This window comes from Chiloscyllium punctatum, chromosome 36 (genome assembly GCF_047496795.1).
Source record: "Chiloscyllium punctatum isolate Juve2018m chromosome 36, sChiPun1.3, whole genome shotgun sequence".
NCBI lineage: Eukaryota > Metazoa > Chordata > Chondrichthyes > Orectolobiformes > Hemiscylliidae > Chiloscyllium > Chiloscyllium punctatum.
In genome coordinates this window covers 906,428-919,872 of record NC_092774.1, presented here as the reverse complement: position 1 = coordinate 919,872, position 13,445 = coordinate 906,428, and the positions used below count along the sequence as shown (strand labels likewise).

General features: G+C 43.9%; 1 protein-coding gene across 1 annotated transcript in view; it reads left to right on the top strand.

The window, feature by feature from the left end:
- The first annotated feature begins 2,702 nt into the window (after nucleotides 1-2,702).
- Nucleotides 2,703-13,445, top strand: part of LOC140461063 (scavenger receptor cysteine-rich domain-containing protein DMBT1-like) — a 36,331-nt gene continuing 25,588 nt past the window's right edge. Inside the window, exons 1-3 of the mRNA XM_072555847.1 lie at nucleotides 2,703-2,709; nucleotides 2,934-3,047; nucleotides 4,479-4,601. Of these exons, the coding sequence (XP_072411948.1) occupies nucleotides 2,703-2,709; nucleotides 2,934-3,047; nucleotides 4,479-4,601 (244 nt within the window). The remainder of the gene's footprint in view (nucleotides 2,710-2,933; nucleotides 3,048-4,478; nucleotides 4,602-13,445) is intronic.

The following is a 13,445-nucleotide window of genomic DNA, read 5'->3' as shown; positions in this document are numbered from 1 at the left end:
CTTTTATATGGACTTGTCCCAGATAGTTAAGAATGGGAAATAAACGTAAAAACTGAATCAGTCTTATCTCTCAGTTAATCTGTGCATTTCATTTCCAAAACAAGTTATTTATGGCATCAATATGCCTTGAAGTTTCATTGAGACGTTTGCTCTCTCATCAGTTAATTTTCCTTTACAGCTCATCAGTTGCTGGTTACTGATACTAGAACCCAAGATCCGCGAGAGGATTAAGTTCACTAGATTGGATGACTTACATTGTGAAAACAGGCCCTTCGGCCCATCAAGTCCACACCGACCCGCCGAAGCGTAACCCAACCATTCCCTTACATTTACCCGTTTACCGAACACTACGGGCAATTTAGCATGGCCAATTCACCTGACGTGCACATCTTTGGACTGTGGCGCCCACTACTGGGTTTTCTTGTCTGACCAGATGACTCCTGTGCACTTTTTACACTAATTTCAATGCATTTGTTTGAGAAATCTATACCACTAGATGGCAATGACGGTCAATGCGAATTGCATAAGGCATCAGCTCCTGTATGTTTAAATTGCATTAAGTGCAGCTTACCCGTATTCGTACAAAGAAGTACACTTATTTAATGGTTATCACTTCATTAAGGTGCTCCTTAATTCATATGTCTAACTTTTTTGATTAACTAATATTAACAACCAGACAGTTGTTCAGTTACTATAACCATTTTGTAAAATATTGATTTTCAAAGCATTGTCTTTGCAGAACTGTTGTTTGAAACATAGACATGTGACCCCCCGCCCCCCGTTTTCATCAATGTTTTGTTCGTCCAAAATTAATCAGCACAAAACTTAATTGCCTCAACGAGTTTTAACTTGGGCAGTTTGCATTTATTTCTCACATACGTCATTGTGGGCGAGTATGTTCTTGTTTAAACAGTGCATGTGGAAGTAACGATTCCTCACGGAAACAAAATTGACCATACACATCATGACAAACAAAATTCCAGTTTCTGTCTTTAATGTACGATGTTTTGCACACTGATGAGACATGAGAATTCATCACGCCTTGTTCATTTGCTTTTCCAAATCGACTCTGCCCTCACTGGCCAATCAATATTGCACTTAGATTCTCTATTCCTGGGTTTCATGAACAACCAGTGATCCACGCTAATGTTGCTTCAAAATAACGAAACATTGCTGCAGCAGTTTAGCGACAAATGTTGACCAGTCAATCCTTCCTTCAACAGAATTTTACACTGTTGGCAGGGGCTCAAGTCTTGGTTTGTACCAAGGAATTTATGAAGAAATTGAGAACATTCCCACCGTCAAGAGGGTGGATCAGAAACATGGAGCAGGTATGTATTTCCAAACTCATAGGAAACCATTCAAGGAGAAGAAGAGCCTCCCTTCAATTTCCAGTTGTCAATGATCAGTGAAATGAATGAACATGAATAGTTATCAAATCACTGTTTTTGTGTTAAGGCAGCTATCACAGTGAGTGTGGGGTCTCTCTGTGTTTATAGACCATAGAACATAGAAAAATACAGCACAGAACAGGCCTTTTAGCCCACGGTGTTATGCCGAGGAAAGGAAAATGAATACTTCCTGCATGATATTTGTTGTTGACCTTAATTCCTGAAAGTATATTTCTAATATTTATTGGTAAGTATGTGCCGCATGGCACGTCCCAAATCCACCCTCCTTCCCCACAGACTCCATTAGGTATCTGAAACTGTGAATAATTTATCCATTCGCCGATTGAATTTACAATAATAAAATTGTCGTCATTAGTGTTGGTTTCACAACAGTTCATATCAGAACCATTGAGCAATTCACAAACAAATAAATATGAAAAAATACAGAGATGTATTCCATGGAGACAGATGTCCATTGTCCAATGTTGTGTGGAGCTGCCCTTATACCTGGTGCCAATCACGTGCCATTCCTCTGTGGTGCTGGAATCCATTGAAATAAAGCACAGAATCACAATTAACCGAGATGTTTTACAATTGTGTGACTTAACTGATAATGTGAGAATAGCAGATAGACGAACAATAATCAAAATACACCAGATTAGGGTGCATGGTCGGTACTGCCTACGAAACCTGCTGATGACCAACAAGTTAAATCACACAAATGGTGACATTAAGGAATCAACTAAAAGTTTTGGTCTTGATTTAATTATCATCACGATAAATCTCATAAGGAATGTCACTTGATCATATCTGAAATGATTGAATAAGTTTACGAACTGGGAATAATACTGAGAAAAAAAACGAATGAAAGCATTTACACAAATGGCATATCCCAATCAACAAAACCGTGGAAATTACATTTAATTTATTCAATAAATGTGCATTATTTTACAGTTTTAAGAACCGTTAAAGGCGAACCAGACAAAAAGAAGTTGCTTGGGAGACTTGAGAATTAAGTAATTAAACGTACTGTTTGTGAAATTGTTTCCACGATTTAAGGACGAAAGCTTGTTTCTCATTTCTGATTGCAGTTGCAATGAAATTGAGTAAATTTGTGTATTAAATGATTTTCTAGTGTAGCTTGCCAATTGAAAATATTCCAGTTGTTGCTGCAGAGAAGATGAAAGGATTATGTTTTACTTCGATGCTCCATATAAGATCAGAAACCATAGCACCATAAACTATTAGACAAAGAGGTACACGAGCAGAATCAGGCCATTCGGCCCCTCGGATCGGCTCCGCTTTTTGATCATGGCAGGCATGTTCTCAAACTCTTTCTCTTGCCTTCCCAGGAACATTTTAATCCCTCACTTACAAAGACCTTCTGTTTCGCTGTTTTAGTTGACAATCGTAGCTCTCTGAGGCAAAACTTTCCACAGATTCACCACCAGTTGTATGAAGTAATTTTGCTTGATCAAACCTCTAATGGTCGTGCATTCACGCTGACATTAAACCCGATAATAACTCCATTTCTGTTTTTAGTAATTTCTGCTTCCGTTGATTCACGTAATCACATCGAATACTACACCAGCCATTGCTTGAGTGGCAATCATTCAGGATCAGAAAATCTTGAGGTGAACGCAAACAGTACTTCGGGTGTGTTTGAGTTCATTTTATGTCAGTTCATTTTTGTCCTTCACTCTCTCTCTCTGCCATCCAACCATAGTCATAGAGTCATAGAGATGTACAGCATGGCAACGGAACCTTTGGTCCAACCCGTCCATGCCGTCACGATATCCTGACCCAATCTCGTCTCAACTGCCAGCACCCATCCCGTATCCGTCCAAACCCTTCCTATTCATCTATCCATCCAAATGCCTCTTATATGTTGCAATTGTACCAGCCTCCACCACCTCCTCCAACAGCTCATTGCAGACACAAACCACCCCCTGCGTGAAAATATTGCCCCTTAAGTCTCTTTTATTTCTATCCCCTCTCACCCTAAATCTATGCCCTCTCATTCTGGGCTCCACAAACCCAGGGAAAAGACTTTGCCTATTTCTCCTACCCATGCCTCTCATACATGAGCAATGTTAATTTCAAAGAATGTTGCTGGTTTGGAGTCAAAGAGGCATGGTCCATTGAGCGCAGGCCTGTAAAAATCAACGACCTAACTATTCCAACTCCATTTGCCCGCACGTTTTTCATTGTTTTTGTGTGGACTTCAAGCACAAATGTACCACTGAGTACAACTTACATGTAGTGAGGATCTTTTGATTCTAACACTGTGACTTTCAGAGAGTCCCAGATTCCAAACAGCTTCCAGGCGAACACAAGTTTCCTCAAAACACTTTTATTCTTCCTCCTCGCCATTGAAATACATTCCTGTGATCTTCACCTCGCCCTCCCAAGAGAAAAGTTCCATCCTGTCTACACGAATTGCGTCCGTCCTTCGTAATTCCTTGCAGCTCAATCACATCTAGCCCTCAGAGCCCTCGGCTGGAAGGCAACAAATAGGGTTGGAGGGACAGGAATACGCTATTCAGCCCCTGAAACCTTTCCTCACAGTCAGTAAGATCATGGCTGGCTGTTGTGTGGTCTAAATACAGATACCTGCCTTTGGCCCAAACACCTTATGGACTTTATTGAACAAAATATCTAATCTGTCTCATATTTAAAACTGACACTTGATCTGAAATCAACTGTTTTGAGAGAAAGTCAATTCGAAATCCGTCTCAGCCTTCATTCTTCCATGATGCCTTTTGAGTTGCTTCTTGATAAGTCATAGATTATGTCCCTGGGATCTGGAATGTCCAACAATTGGAGGTAGTTCATCGTTGACAATTACTTAATGAAATTATTCCTACCTGAGTGGATCCACTTAGCGTTCTAATTTAGAGATAAAGCAGACCTAATTTGCTGTTGATCTCTGCAAATGCCTCCTACGTTGAACTCCTCTCAGAAAAACCTAACTTCGAATTCCAAGTTGCAGCTTTAATGCTGTACCCTCGCACGAAGCTTCTCTTCTCGCTCTTGGTGTCGTACGTTAAAATTTCTATCGGAGATAATCATGTGTTTTCCTTCAAGATCGAATTCATGGCACTTACGATGACATTGAGACTGAATCTCAGGATGGCCAGTCACAATTGGACAGTGATCCTGATGAACCCCTCGCACTGACAAATTCTGACAATGGTCTTTGTTCGCTCAGTAAGTTGAATTACAGTCTCTCACATCATAACCACAAATTTGTGTGTCCACACTGTCTTCATCCCTTTCCATTCTATGATTGATATTGCATTTACTGAAAATTGAAGAACAAGATTCAAAACTATTAACGTCTTGACCCCAGAAACTGTGACTGAGAAAGTGTGGTATTCCTGGACAGGATCTTAATGCCAACAGATTCAGAAATTACCTTTTTTTAACAAATGAAATATTTTGATTTTGATCAGACACTGCCTTTTGTCAGTTCCTTTCATAGCCCTACTTTCAGCCACTGTGAGATTGACAGTCCATAAAACTCCGGTGTACAATGAATCAGGTACTGGCTGATTGGAAAATATAGAACTTGGGGCTTTAGGTGGTCCGTGTTTTTACTGTTGTAGTTCTTGTTGCTCACTGGGAAGACAGAGCCAATGGATTTTATTTGTAAATTCAAAGACAGCTGGGTTTGATGTGATCATTCTGTGTAACCGGTCTGAAATCAATTGGCGATGATTAGCTTTTCCAATTTCAATATTATACCTGTCTCTAGTTCATGGGTGTCATTCCCCTAAAAACCAGGTGACCCCAACAGGTGCACAGCCATTTTCGACATTTCCAATAGACCATGGAATCAAATTACACCAATGTTCCTAACCTCCCCAGTGACCAACTTGAATCATTCTCTTGCTCATCCCCCATCCCTCACTGAGGTTGTTTTTCGTTCATTTACCTGTTGAGAGATCAGTCCTTTCACATGTCGGATTGATCACACTGCCAACCAAGCGACTGCATCTCATCTGATTCCTTTCCCACTTTAACGTCACTTCATGGTCATCTTTCCCAAATCTGAAACATAGCATTACATATTCGATTTTTTCCAATAATTGTTCCCGTTTCAAAATATTTAAATATATCTTAGCAATGCCTCAAATAAAATCCGAAGTGATTGTGAAAATTATTAACAAAGCTTGATCATCATTATCAACCTGACGAAAGGGTCAATGACTAGTTTGACATAATTTAAAAAGAGAATGTCAGGAGGTTTAGAAGTAATTTGAGGAAACTAATCACCACCTCGAGGGTGGTGGGTTACTGGAAAGCACTGTCTCTGTGTTCAGTGAGGCAGGATACCTCAAAACATTTAAATCTTGCCTGAGTGCTGGCAGTATTCTAACATTGAAGGCCATGGATCTACTGCAGGAACTTCAGACGATTATCAGAAGTAGCAGATTTTTGACATCTTCATGAACACGATCAGCACTGTCCAGTTCCCTGGACAGCTCTGAGGGGTGCCAATTCTTACTTGAATCATCTCAGCCCCAAGCAGCATATGCTATGGTAGGTCTTGCAGCGTTCACTCTGATGCCCTTTCAGGAAATTGGTCCTTTGTCTGCGGACAGCTCACGTATTAACCATGCCTCCACTGACATTGTGATGCCACATTTTGCAGCAGACACTTCTAACTGATAAGACCCATCTGTACCTTTTAGCTCCAATGTTTCTGATGCAGAGGAGACAGTGATCTGGATGTGCGCAAAATTGTGAAATTTATTGGGCATTATGTAATGTTGAAAATCATCACAGAGTGCATGGCATCATTGACTGTGGAGTTGTAGTCATAAAACCAGACCCTCCGGTCCTGCACAGAACCAGACCCTCCAGTCCAAATGTTCTCTAGTCACAGCGATCATTGAAATTGTTTTACCAGAGCGAAAGCAACAAAAGATTTTTATTAATGTGGCACCTTTCATCACAACCTGGTGTGCAAAATCACGCATGGCCAGTGATGTACGTTTAGAAATGTCCTCTCTGCTGCAATTTAGGATAAGGTACAACCAAAAGATAACCCCACACCGATCATAAGGTGATTATTACTGTAAAATGGGTTCTGTGAGATTGTCAATTGTAGAATAAGTATTGTCCGAGGGATAATTGCTGCCCACTTCTCTGCCTCTGTTTGATGTAAATTTCAGGCTGTCCTTTACAACGAGCCGAGTGCGCAGATGCAGAGACCCATCAGTGCCCCCTTTGCAATATGGCCTTTAATCGGCCTGATGTTTTAGAGACAGACATTATCATTTTCGCCAAACCTTGGAGTGAAACGTTTCACAGGGGATTCACAGTTCTCAGGCTGTAAGGCGACTCACAGGTGACATGTCTTCAAGTAGACTCAAACTACTGTCTTTACTGTTTCAGATAAATAATACAGTCTATTTCAACATGGGGCGTCCTGAGGCACATGCTATTGCGAGAAGGCATCCACCATCATGAACCAAATGCCGAATGTTTTTCTCAGTATCTGCTGTAATTGATTATAATTCGCCAACATGTGATTTGTCTTGAACTGCCTTCATTCGTATTCTTTCCTTTTGTTCATGTGTGTTGTTAAACGGGAAGCAGACATAGTGTCTCGAGGTATTTTTTGGTTAATTAATCAGATGATACATTTCACTTCATGGATCAATTGACTCTCTCTTAAGGGCGACGTCCCTGTCATTTATGATTCAGGCTTTTCTCTTCGGAATTCCATGAGAAAGTGCTTTGCTTTTTCGTGCACTTGATGTACAATGTAATTTGCTTTTCATCAATAAAAATGCGGTGAATAAATATATGGGTTGCGATTCTGTGTCAGTTTGTTGATGTCAGTGACACAGTCAATGTGTGTGAGTTTCAGTGAGTGATTGGTTGTGGGTGTAATCTGTGAGTGTGTAACCGTGTCATGGGTGCGAGTATAATTTTGTGTGAGTATTTAGGAAGGCGGAATGCAGGGCAGAACTATACAGTCCTCTGTGAAATCTGAGTAACATTAATGTACAGAGGGATCTGGGCATACAGGCACACAGCTTCTGAAAGTGGCAACACCGTGGTAAGGTGATCAAGAAGGCGGTTGGCATGCTTACCTTCACCAGTCAGGGCACAGATAATGATTGTTTAAAGTCAGGTTGCTTGCTGTCGAACATTAGGTAGACCACATTTGGAATATTGTGTTCATATCTGAAGGCCACACTGCCAAAGGGATGTGGAAGCTTTGGAGAGCCTACAGAAAGTGTTTACCAGTATGTGGCCTGGTTTAGAGGGTATAAGCTACTCGGAGATATTTGACAGACTTAAATTGTTGTCACTTGAACATCAGAGGCTGGCGGGGTTTCTAATAGAACTTTAGAATATGGTGAGATGCAGGGATAAAGTGTCCAGAGTCTTTTCTACCCGGGTGCAAATGTCAATTTGTGTGACGGTGTGGTAATAGATTTAAGGTAAAAGAGGGGAAGGTGAAAGGAGATGTGAGAGGCAGCTTTTGTTTCACACCAAAGGTGGTAAATACCTGAAACGTATTGCCACAAAGATTTGGAGACGGATACAATAGCAACTTTTAAAAGCATTCTGTACAGATACATGAACAGGCAGGGACTAGAAAGATATGCAGAACGTAGAAAGGAAATGTATTTAATTTAGAAATGTGTCATGTGTCAGCACAATCTTGGTGGGCCCAAGGACCTGTTGCTATGCTCGACTGTTCTTTGTTCTCTGATCCGTTGGTTATGTGATCCTTAACTCTGTCTATCACTTCTTACCTGTACTATTTCTCATGCAAATAATCTTGTTTGTAGCTTCACTTAGTTTGGCCTTTCATTGTTTGTGCATACACTCAGTATCCAATAACAAAACACAAGACCAACCAGATACTGACCGTTCTGAAAATTCAACGTCGCCAATGGAGCAGGATGCAGCTGTGGGACACTGCACAAGGCGTGGTTCCACCAACTGGGGACAGATAGGGGTTAAATGTTTGGAGGGGCACACATTTGTGGTGGAAGTTAAACTTAAGAAGGGAGTTTTAGAGAAGCAAAAATTCGGGAAGAGGAAAAATTTGGAATGGTATGAACTGTGGGCTCATCTTTACGGGACAGAAATTTGTGGGGTAATATTTTGAAGGGCGAGCATTGTGGTGGATGTATACGGGATCAGAAGGAAACAAAGAAAAAGATACACAGGTCTGTGCTTCACTGTCTGTGCAGTGGCGTCTCTGTTGTTTTTGGGGTGAAACTGTTGAAATGGGATTAAACCCTACTACCCTTTCTCCATCTGTATGCCTTGTGTTTAAGTGAGGCGATGATGAATGTCAGGTTGATGTGTGTTTCCATATGTGTGTCTACGTTAATATGTGTTCATGCCTGTGTGTCCATATGTGGCGACAGCGGGCTCTTTTATTTAAAGTGATACAATACCACCCTCTGGTGGCCACCTCATTCCATTACTCAAACCGCAGAATTTTTTGTCAGCGAAATCATTGAAGCCTGTGAATTTCTCAGGTTGCACAATTATTTCCCTCTTGAAACATAGCTTCGTAGATCCAGCGCAGCTGTGTAGAGGAGATGTTGCCCCTGAGATGTGACTGAGCCAGTTCTGTACGCATGTTAACAGCTCACCACAGATCCCATGTCATAGATTCATAGAGTCATAAAGACGTACAGCATGGAAACAGACCCTTTGGTCCAACCCGTCCATTCCAACCAGATATCCCAAGACAATCTTGTTCCACCTGCCAGCACCCGGCTAATATCCCGCCAAGCCCTTCCTGTACATATACCCATCCAAATGCCTCTTAAATGTTGCAATTGTTCCAGCCTCCACCACATTCTCAGCTATTTGATTCCATACATGTACCACCTTCCGTGTGAAAATGTTGCCAAACTCCCCGACCCCAGGGAAAAGACTTTGCCTGTTTATCCTATCCATGCCCCCCAAAATTTTGTAAACTTGTATAAGGTCACCCCTCAGCCTCCGATGCTACAGGGAAAACAAACGCAGCCTGTTCAACCTTTCCCTGTAGCTCAGATCCCCCAACCCTGTCAACATCCTTGTAAATCTTTTCTGAACCCTTTCAAATTTCACAACATCTTTCCGATAGGAAGGAGACCAGAATTGCATGCAATATTCCAACAGTGACCGAACCAATGTCCTGTACAGCTGCAACATGACCTCCCAACTCCTGTACTCAATACTCTGACCAATAAAGGAAAGCATACCAAACGCCTTCTTCACTATCCTATTTACCTGCGACTCCACTTTCAAGGAGCTGTGTGACTGCATCTTCTGAACTGCATCAGCCTGCTATGAGGGACATTGACAAAGGCCTTGCTAAAGTTCATACAGATAAAACCGACCGCCCTGCCTTCATCAGCCATCTTTACCACTTCCTCAAAACAATCCTTACCTCATTAAGAATGTTCTCCAATCAGTCTTCATTAAGATTAGACAAGATGGAGAGTGAGACCCTTTATCCTCGGAGGGGGATGGCTGGCACGCGGGGACGTAGCTTTAAATTGAGGGGTGACACATATATGACTGATGTCAGAGGTAGGTTCTTTACTAAGGGAACATGAAGGGCGTGGAATGCCCTGCCTGCAATGCGAATATACTCACCAACTTTAAGGGCATTTAAATGGTCATTGGATAAACATATGAATGATAATGGAATAGTGTACTTTAGATGGGCTTCAGATTGATTTCACATTGTCTGATAAGGCTCACTCGCCTGTAATTTCCTGGTTTGTCCTTCTAAAAGGAATACCATTGTCTATTTGTCAGTAATCTCCTGTGACTAAAGGAGATATAAAGATTTCGTACAAAGCCCTCGCAATTTCCTCATCCGCCTCCCTAAGTATTCAGGGATACATCCTAACAGATCCTGGAGACTTGCCAACCTTAGTCCTTTCCAAAACCGCCTTGAGATTGTCCTTAATCCCGTCTGCCAAAGCGACTTCATAACCATTTTTAGCACTCCCATTTCCGAGTTTGAGTTCTTTTCGATTTTCTTTGTACTTTCCAGGTCTCTGCCTGGCTTCAAGTTTCCCAAACTTGATATATACTACATTTTTTTATTTTTGACAAAGCTTGCAATTTCTCTTGTCATCCAAAGTTCCCGGATCTCACCGTCCCTATCCTTCAAGATCACAGGAACATTCTGTTCCTGAAATCTCTACAACCAGCCTTTCAAACATTCATACGTGCCAAAGTTGGATCTACCCACAAACAAAACTGTCCCTAATGAACATTCCCCAGCTCTCGCTCCTCGCTTTTTGGAGAGGGTTGCGTGGGGGGGGGGGCGCGAACAGTTAATAGGAGTGGGATGCGGGGGTGGGGTGGTGGGTAGCTCGGGATTGATTTTAATTTGGTTTTGTTACTTTGCTGACCACTGAAAATGTTTTCGTTTTGCCAAATGTTAGCCAATGTTGTGGGTGGAGGAACTACTGATGCCCCACCACCCACAATACAGACACCACCTCGCCATGGAAATGAATGATTTCAGTCTTCCCCAGCCCAAAACACTCAAATGGATTGAGACAGTTCTGTCGACTCTGCACCCCACACCCCAACCGAACCCAACTCAAACCAAAATGGAAATGATTTTTTTTTGCCTGTGGACACAAATTCAGTGGCACGCGGGGGGTGTTGTTACTTCAATGGGGCACCGCGATTCAGTCTGATGGAAATGAATGGAGCATAGCTCGGGATGCACATTGATGTCAGGTGATGGTGAAGGGGCATCGCAGTGTGGTGCACTCTGACATCAGAGTTAAGCCCTGGAAGATGGCGGTGGCTGGGGAAGGATGGGAGCGCGAGAACGGCATAAGTCCCCCCTTCTGACCTGGGTGTAGTGTCGAATTCAGAGCTGTGGCCAGAGGCTGTTGCTAGACCGGCCGCTGGAACGGGGGCAGGTGAGGCTTGGTGGCCCTGTTGTGAAGATGGGAATGGCCTGTCTGTCGATATAGAAGAACCTCATATGTCTGAATGCCAATTATCTAAAAATTGGAATCTCCGGAGGAGGTCTCGAGCTCCCTTTAGACACATGACATCAAAGACGTGTTTCCATCTGTGATCACATCTTTTGTTTACAGTGATTAAACAGGCATCTTCTGCAAATGATTGACCTCCCGCCCTCTCTCTCTTCTCACACTTTCCCTGGAGATCTCCAGACGGATGTCCCCGAACCACACTCCTTTCCCAGATAATCCCTCCAACATTGTCCTGTACAAGGCAGAGGTGGAACCCGTCAAAACGATGCAGTAAACATCGTTCGTGTGGTTGTGTGTGTGTGTGTGTGTGTGCGTGTGTGTGTGGTGTGGGTGCGCACACACGTGTCTTTAGAGATTTACCCCACAAAGACAACTGCAGCAGTCTTATTGGTGAACAGTCCAGCTTTGCCGGAGAGGCTTGTGGGGATAATATTGGGGGGGGGCGTTGTTGGGGGCAAGGGAGGCGTTGTACGGGGTTGAGGGCCTGGGGTGGAGTCGCACAGTTGGGGGAGGGGGAAGCTGGTGGTGGAAAGGGGATCAGCGCGGGCAATTGTTGGGGGCGGATGGAGAGAGGTGTTGGATGAGGTTGAGGATCGGGGCGCTGTTGGACGGGGTTGGGTTGCGGGGGGTGGTGTTGGACAATTGAGGGGTGGGGAGGTGTTGAATAGTTGGGGGCGGGGGCAGAAGTAGTGTTTGGACGGTTGGGGGAGAGAGGGGATCGTTGGCAGTGGGCGTGGGGAGATGTTGGACGGGTTTGTGGGGCTGGAAGCGTCAGTGGGGCGGGTTTGGCAGGCGGGGTGGGGCTCGCGCGCTGTGTGCTGCAGCTCGTGTCTGAAATGGGGAGCAGACTTTAAAAGCTCCAAGCCTCGGTGGAAAGGCATTTAATCGATTCAGCGAATCATCGATTATCCACACAAAATAGTGCCTGCCCATCTCGTTTGGATATTCGTGGTTCCCCTGCATATCGGGAGGGGCAGGGGAGAGGGGAGCTCGTCCGTGGGATGGCAGTGTGGGAGACCCTGGGACCAAAGGCTGTTGCTAAGCTGGGCCCAGAATGCATCAGCTCGCTCAGTCCTGTGGAGGGGTTGGTGTGGCAGGGGGTGTAATGTATGTATGCATGTTTGTCAGTACATGGAAGGGTTAATCATCCCAGAGGTGAGTTGGACACCCAGGGGCTAGAGGCCGTTGCTCGATTGAGCCCCACAACATGGCACTCTCTCAGTCTTATAGGGAGCGGGGGAATAGTGTCGCAGGGGATGTAATATGTTTACAGAGCAGCTCGCTCAGTCTTGGGGTGATGTGGCATGTTTGTCAGTATATGGGAGGGGCCAGTGTCTCTGTAGACTTTACTCTGGGACAGGTCAGCTGAGAGGAATATTGTGGGAAGGGGTATTAATACGTGTCCACATGGTTGCCACTATATGTGGAGGGGCAGGTGAGTGGGAGACGCTAGGGCTAGAGGCTGTTGCCAGCTGGGTCGCAGGACAAGGGAAATGAGGGTACTGCAGATGCTGGAGTTTCGAGCCAAGATGAGAGTGGTGCTGGAAAAGCACAGCAGGTCAGACAGTAACCGAGGAGGAAGGAAATCGATGTTTCAGGACTGCTCAGCTCATTCAGTCTTAGCGGGGTGATGTGGTGTAACGCATTAAAACATGAGTCAATATATTTCGACGATCTGCTCAGAGGGTATTCATCACTGGTGTGAATGGGAGATCTTGGGGCCAGAGGCTGTTGCTCGGCTGGCCCCCAGGATGGGGAAAATCACTGAATATTTGGTGGACGAGAGTGTTGGTCATTGCGTCTTGGCTGGGGAACGTGGTGGGGTAATGCATATATGTTGATATATTGAAGGGGCACGGAAGAAGGGTATTTGTCCTCGGGGCAGTTTGAGACCTTAGGGCTGGAGGCTGTTGCTAGGCAGCATCCTTGGATTTGGGGAAGAGTGCGACAGACAAATGGGGCAGGGGTTCGGGAGAGGTACAATATAAATACATTTATGTCAGTGCATAGGGAAGGGGCAGTTGAGTATCTGGTATATTCCTGGGGTGTA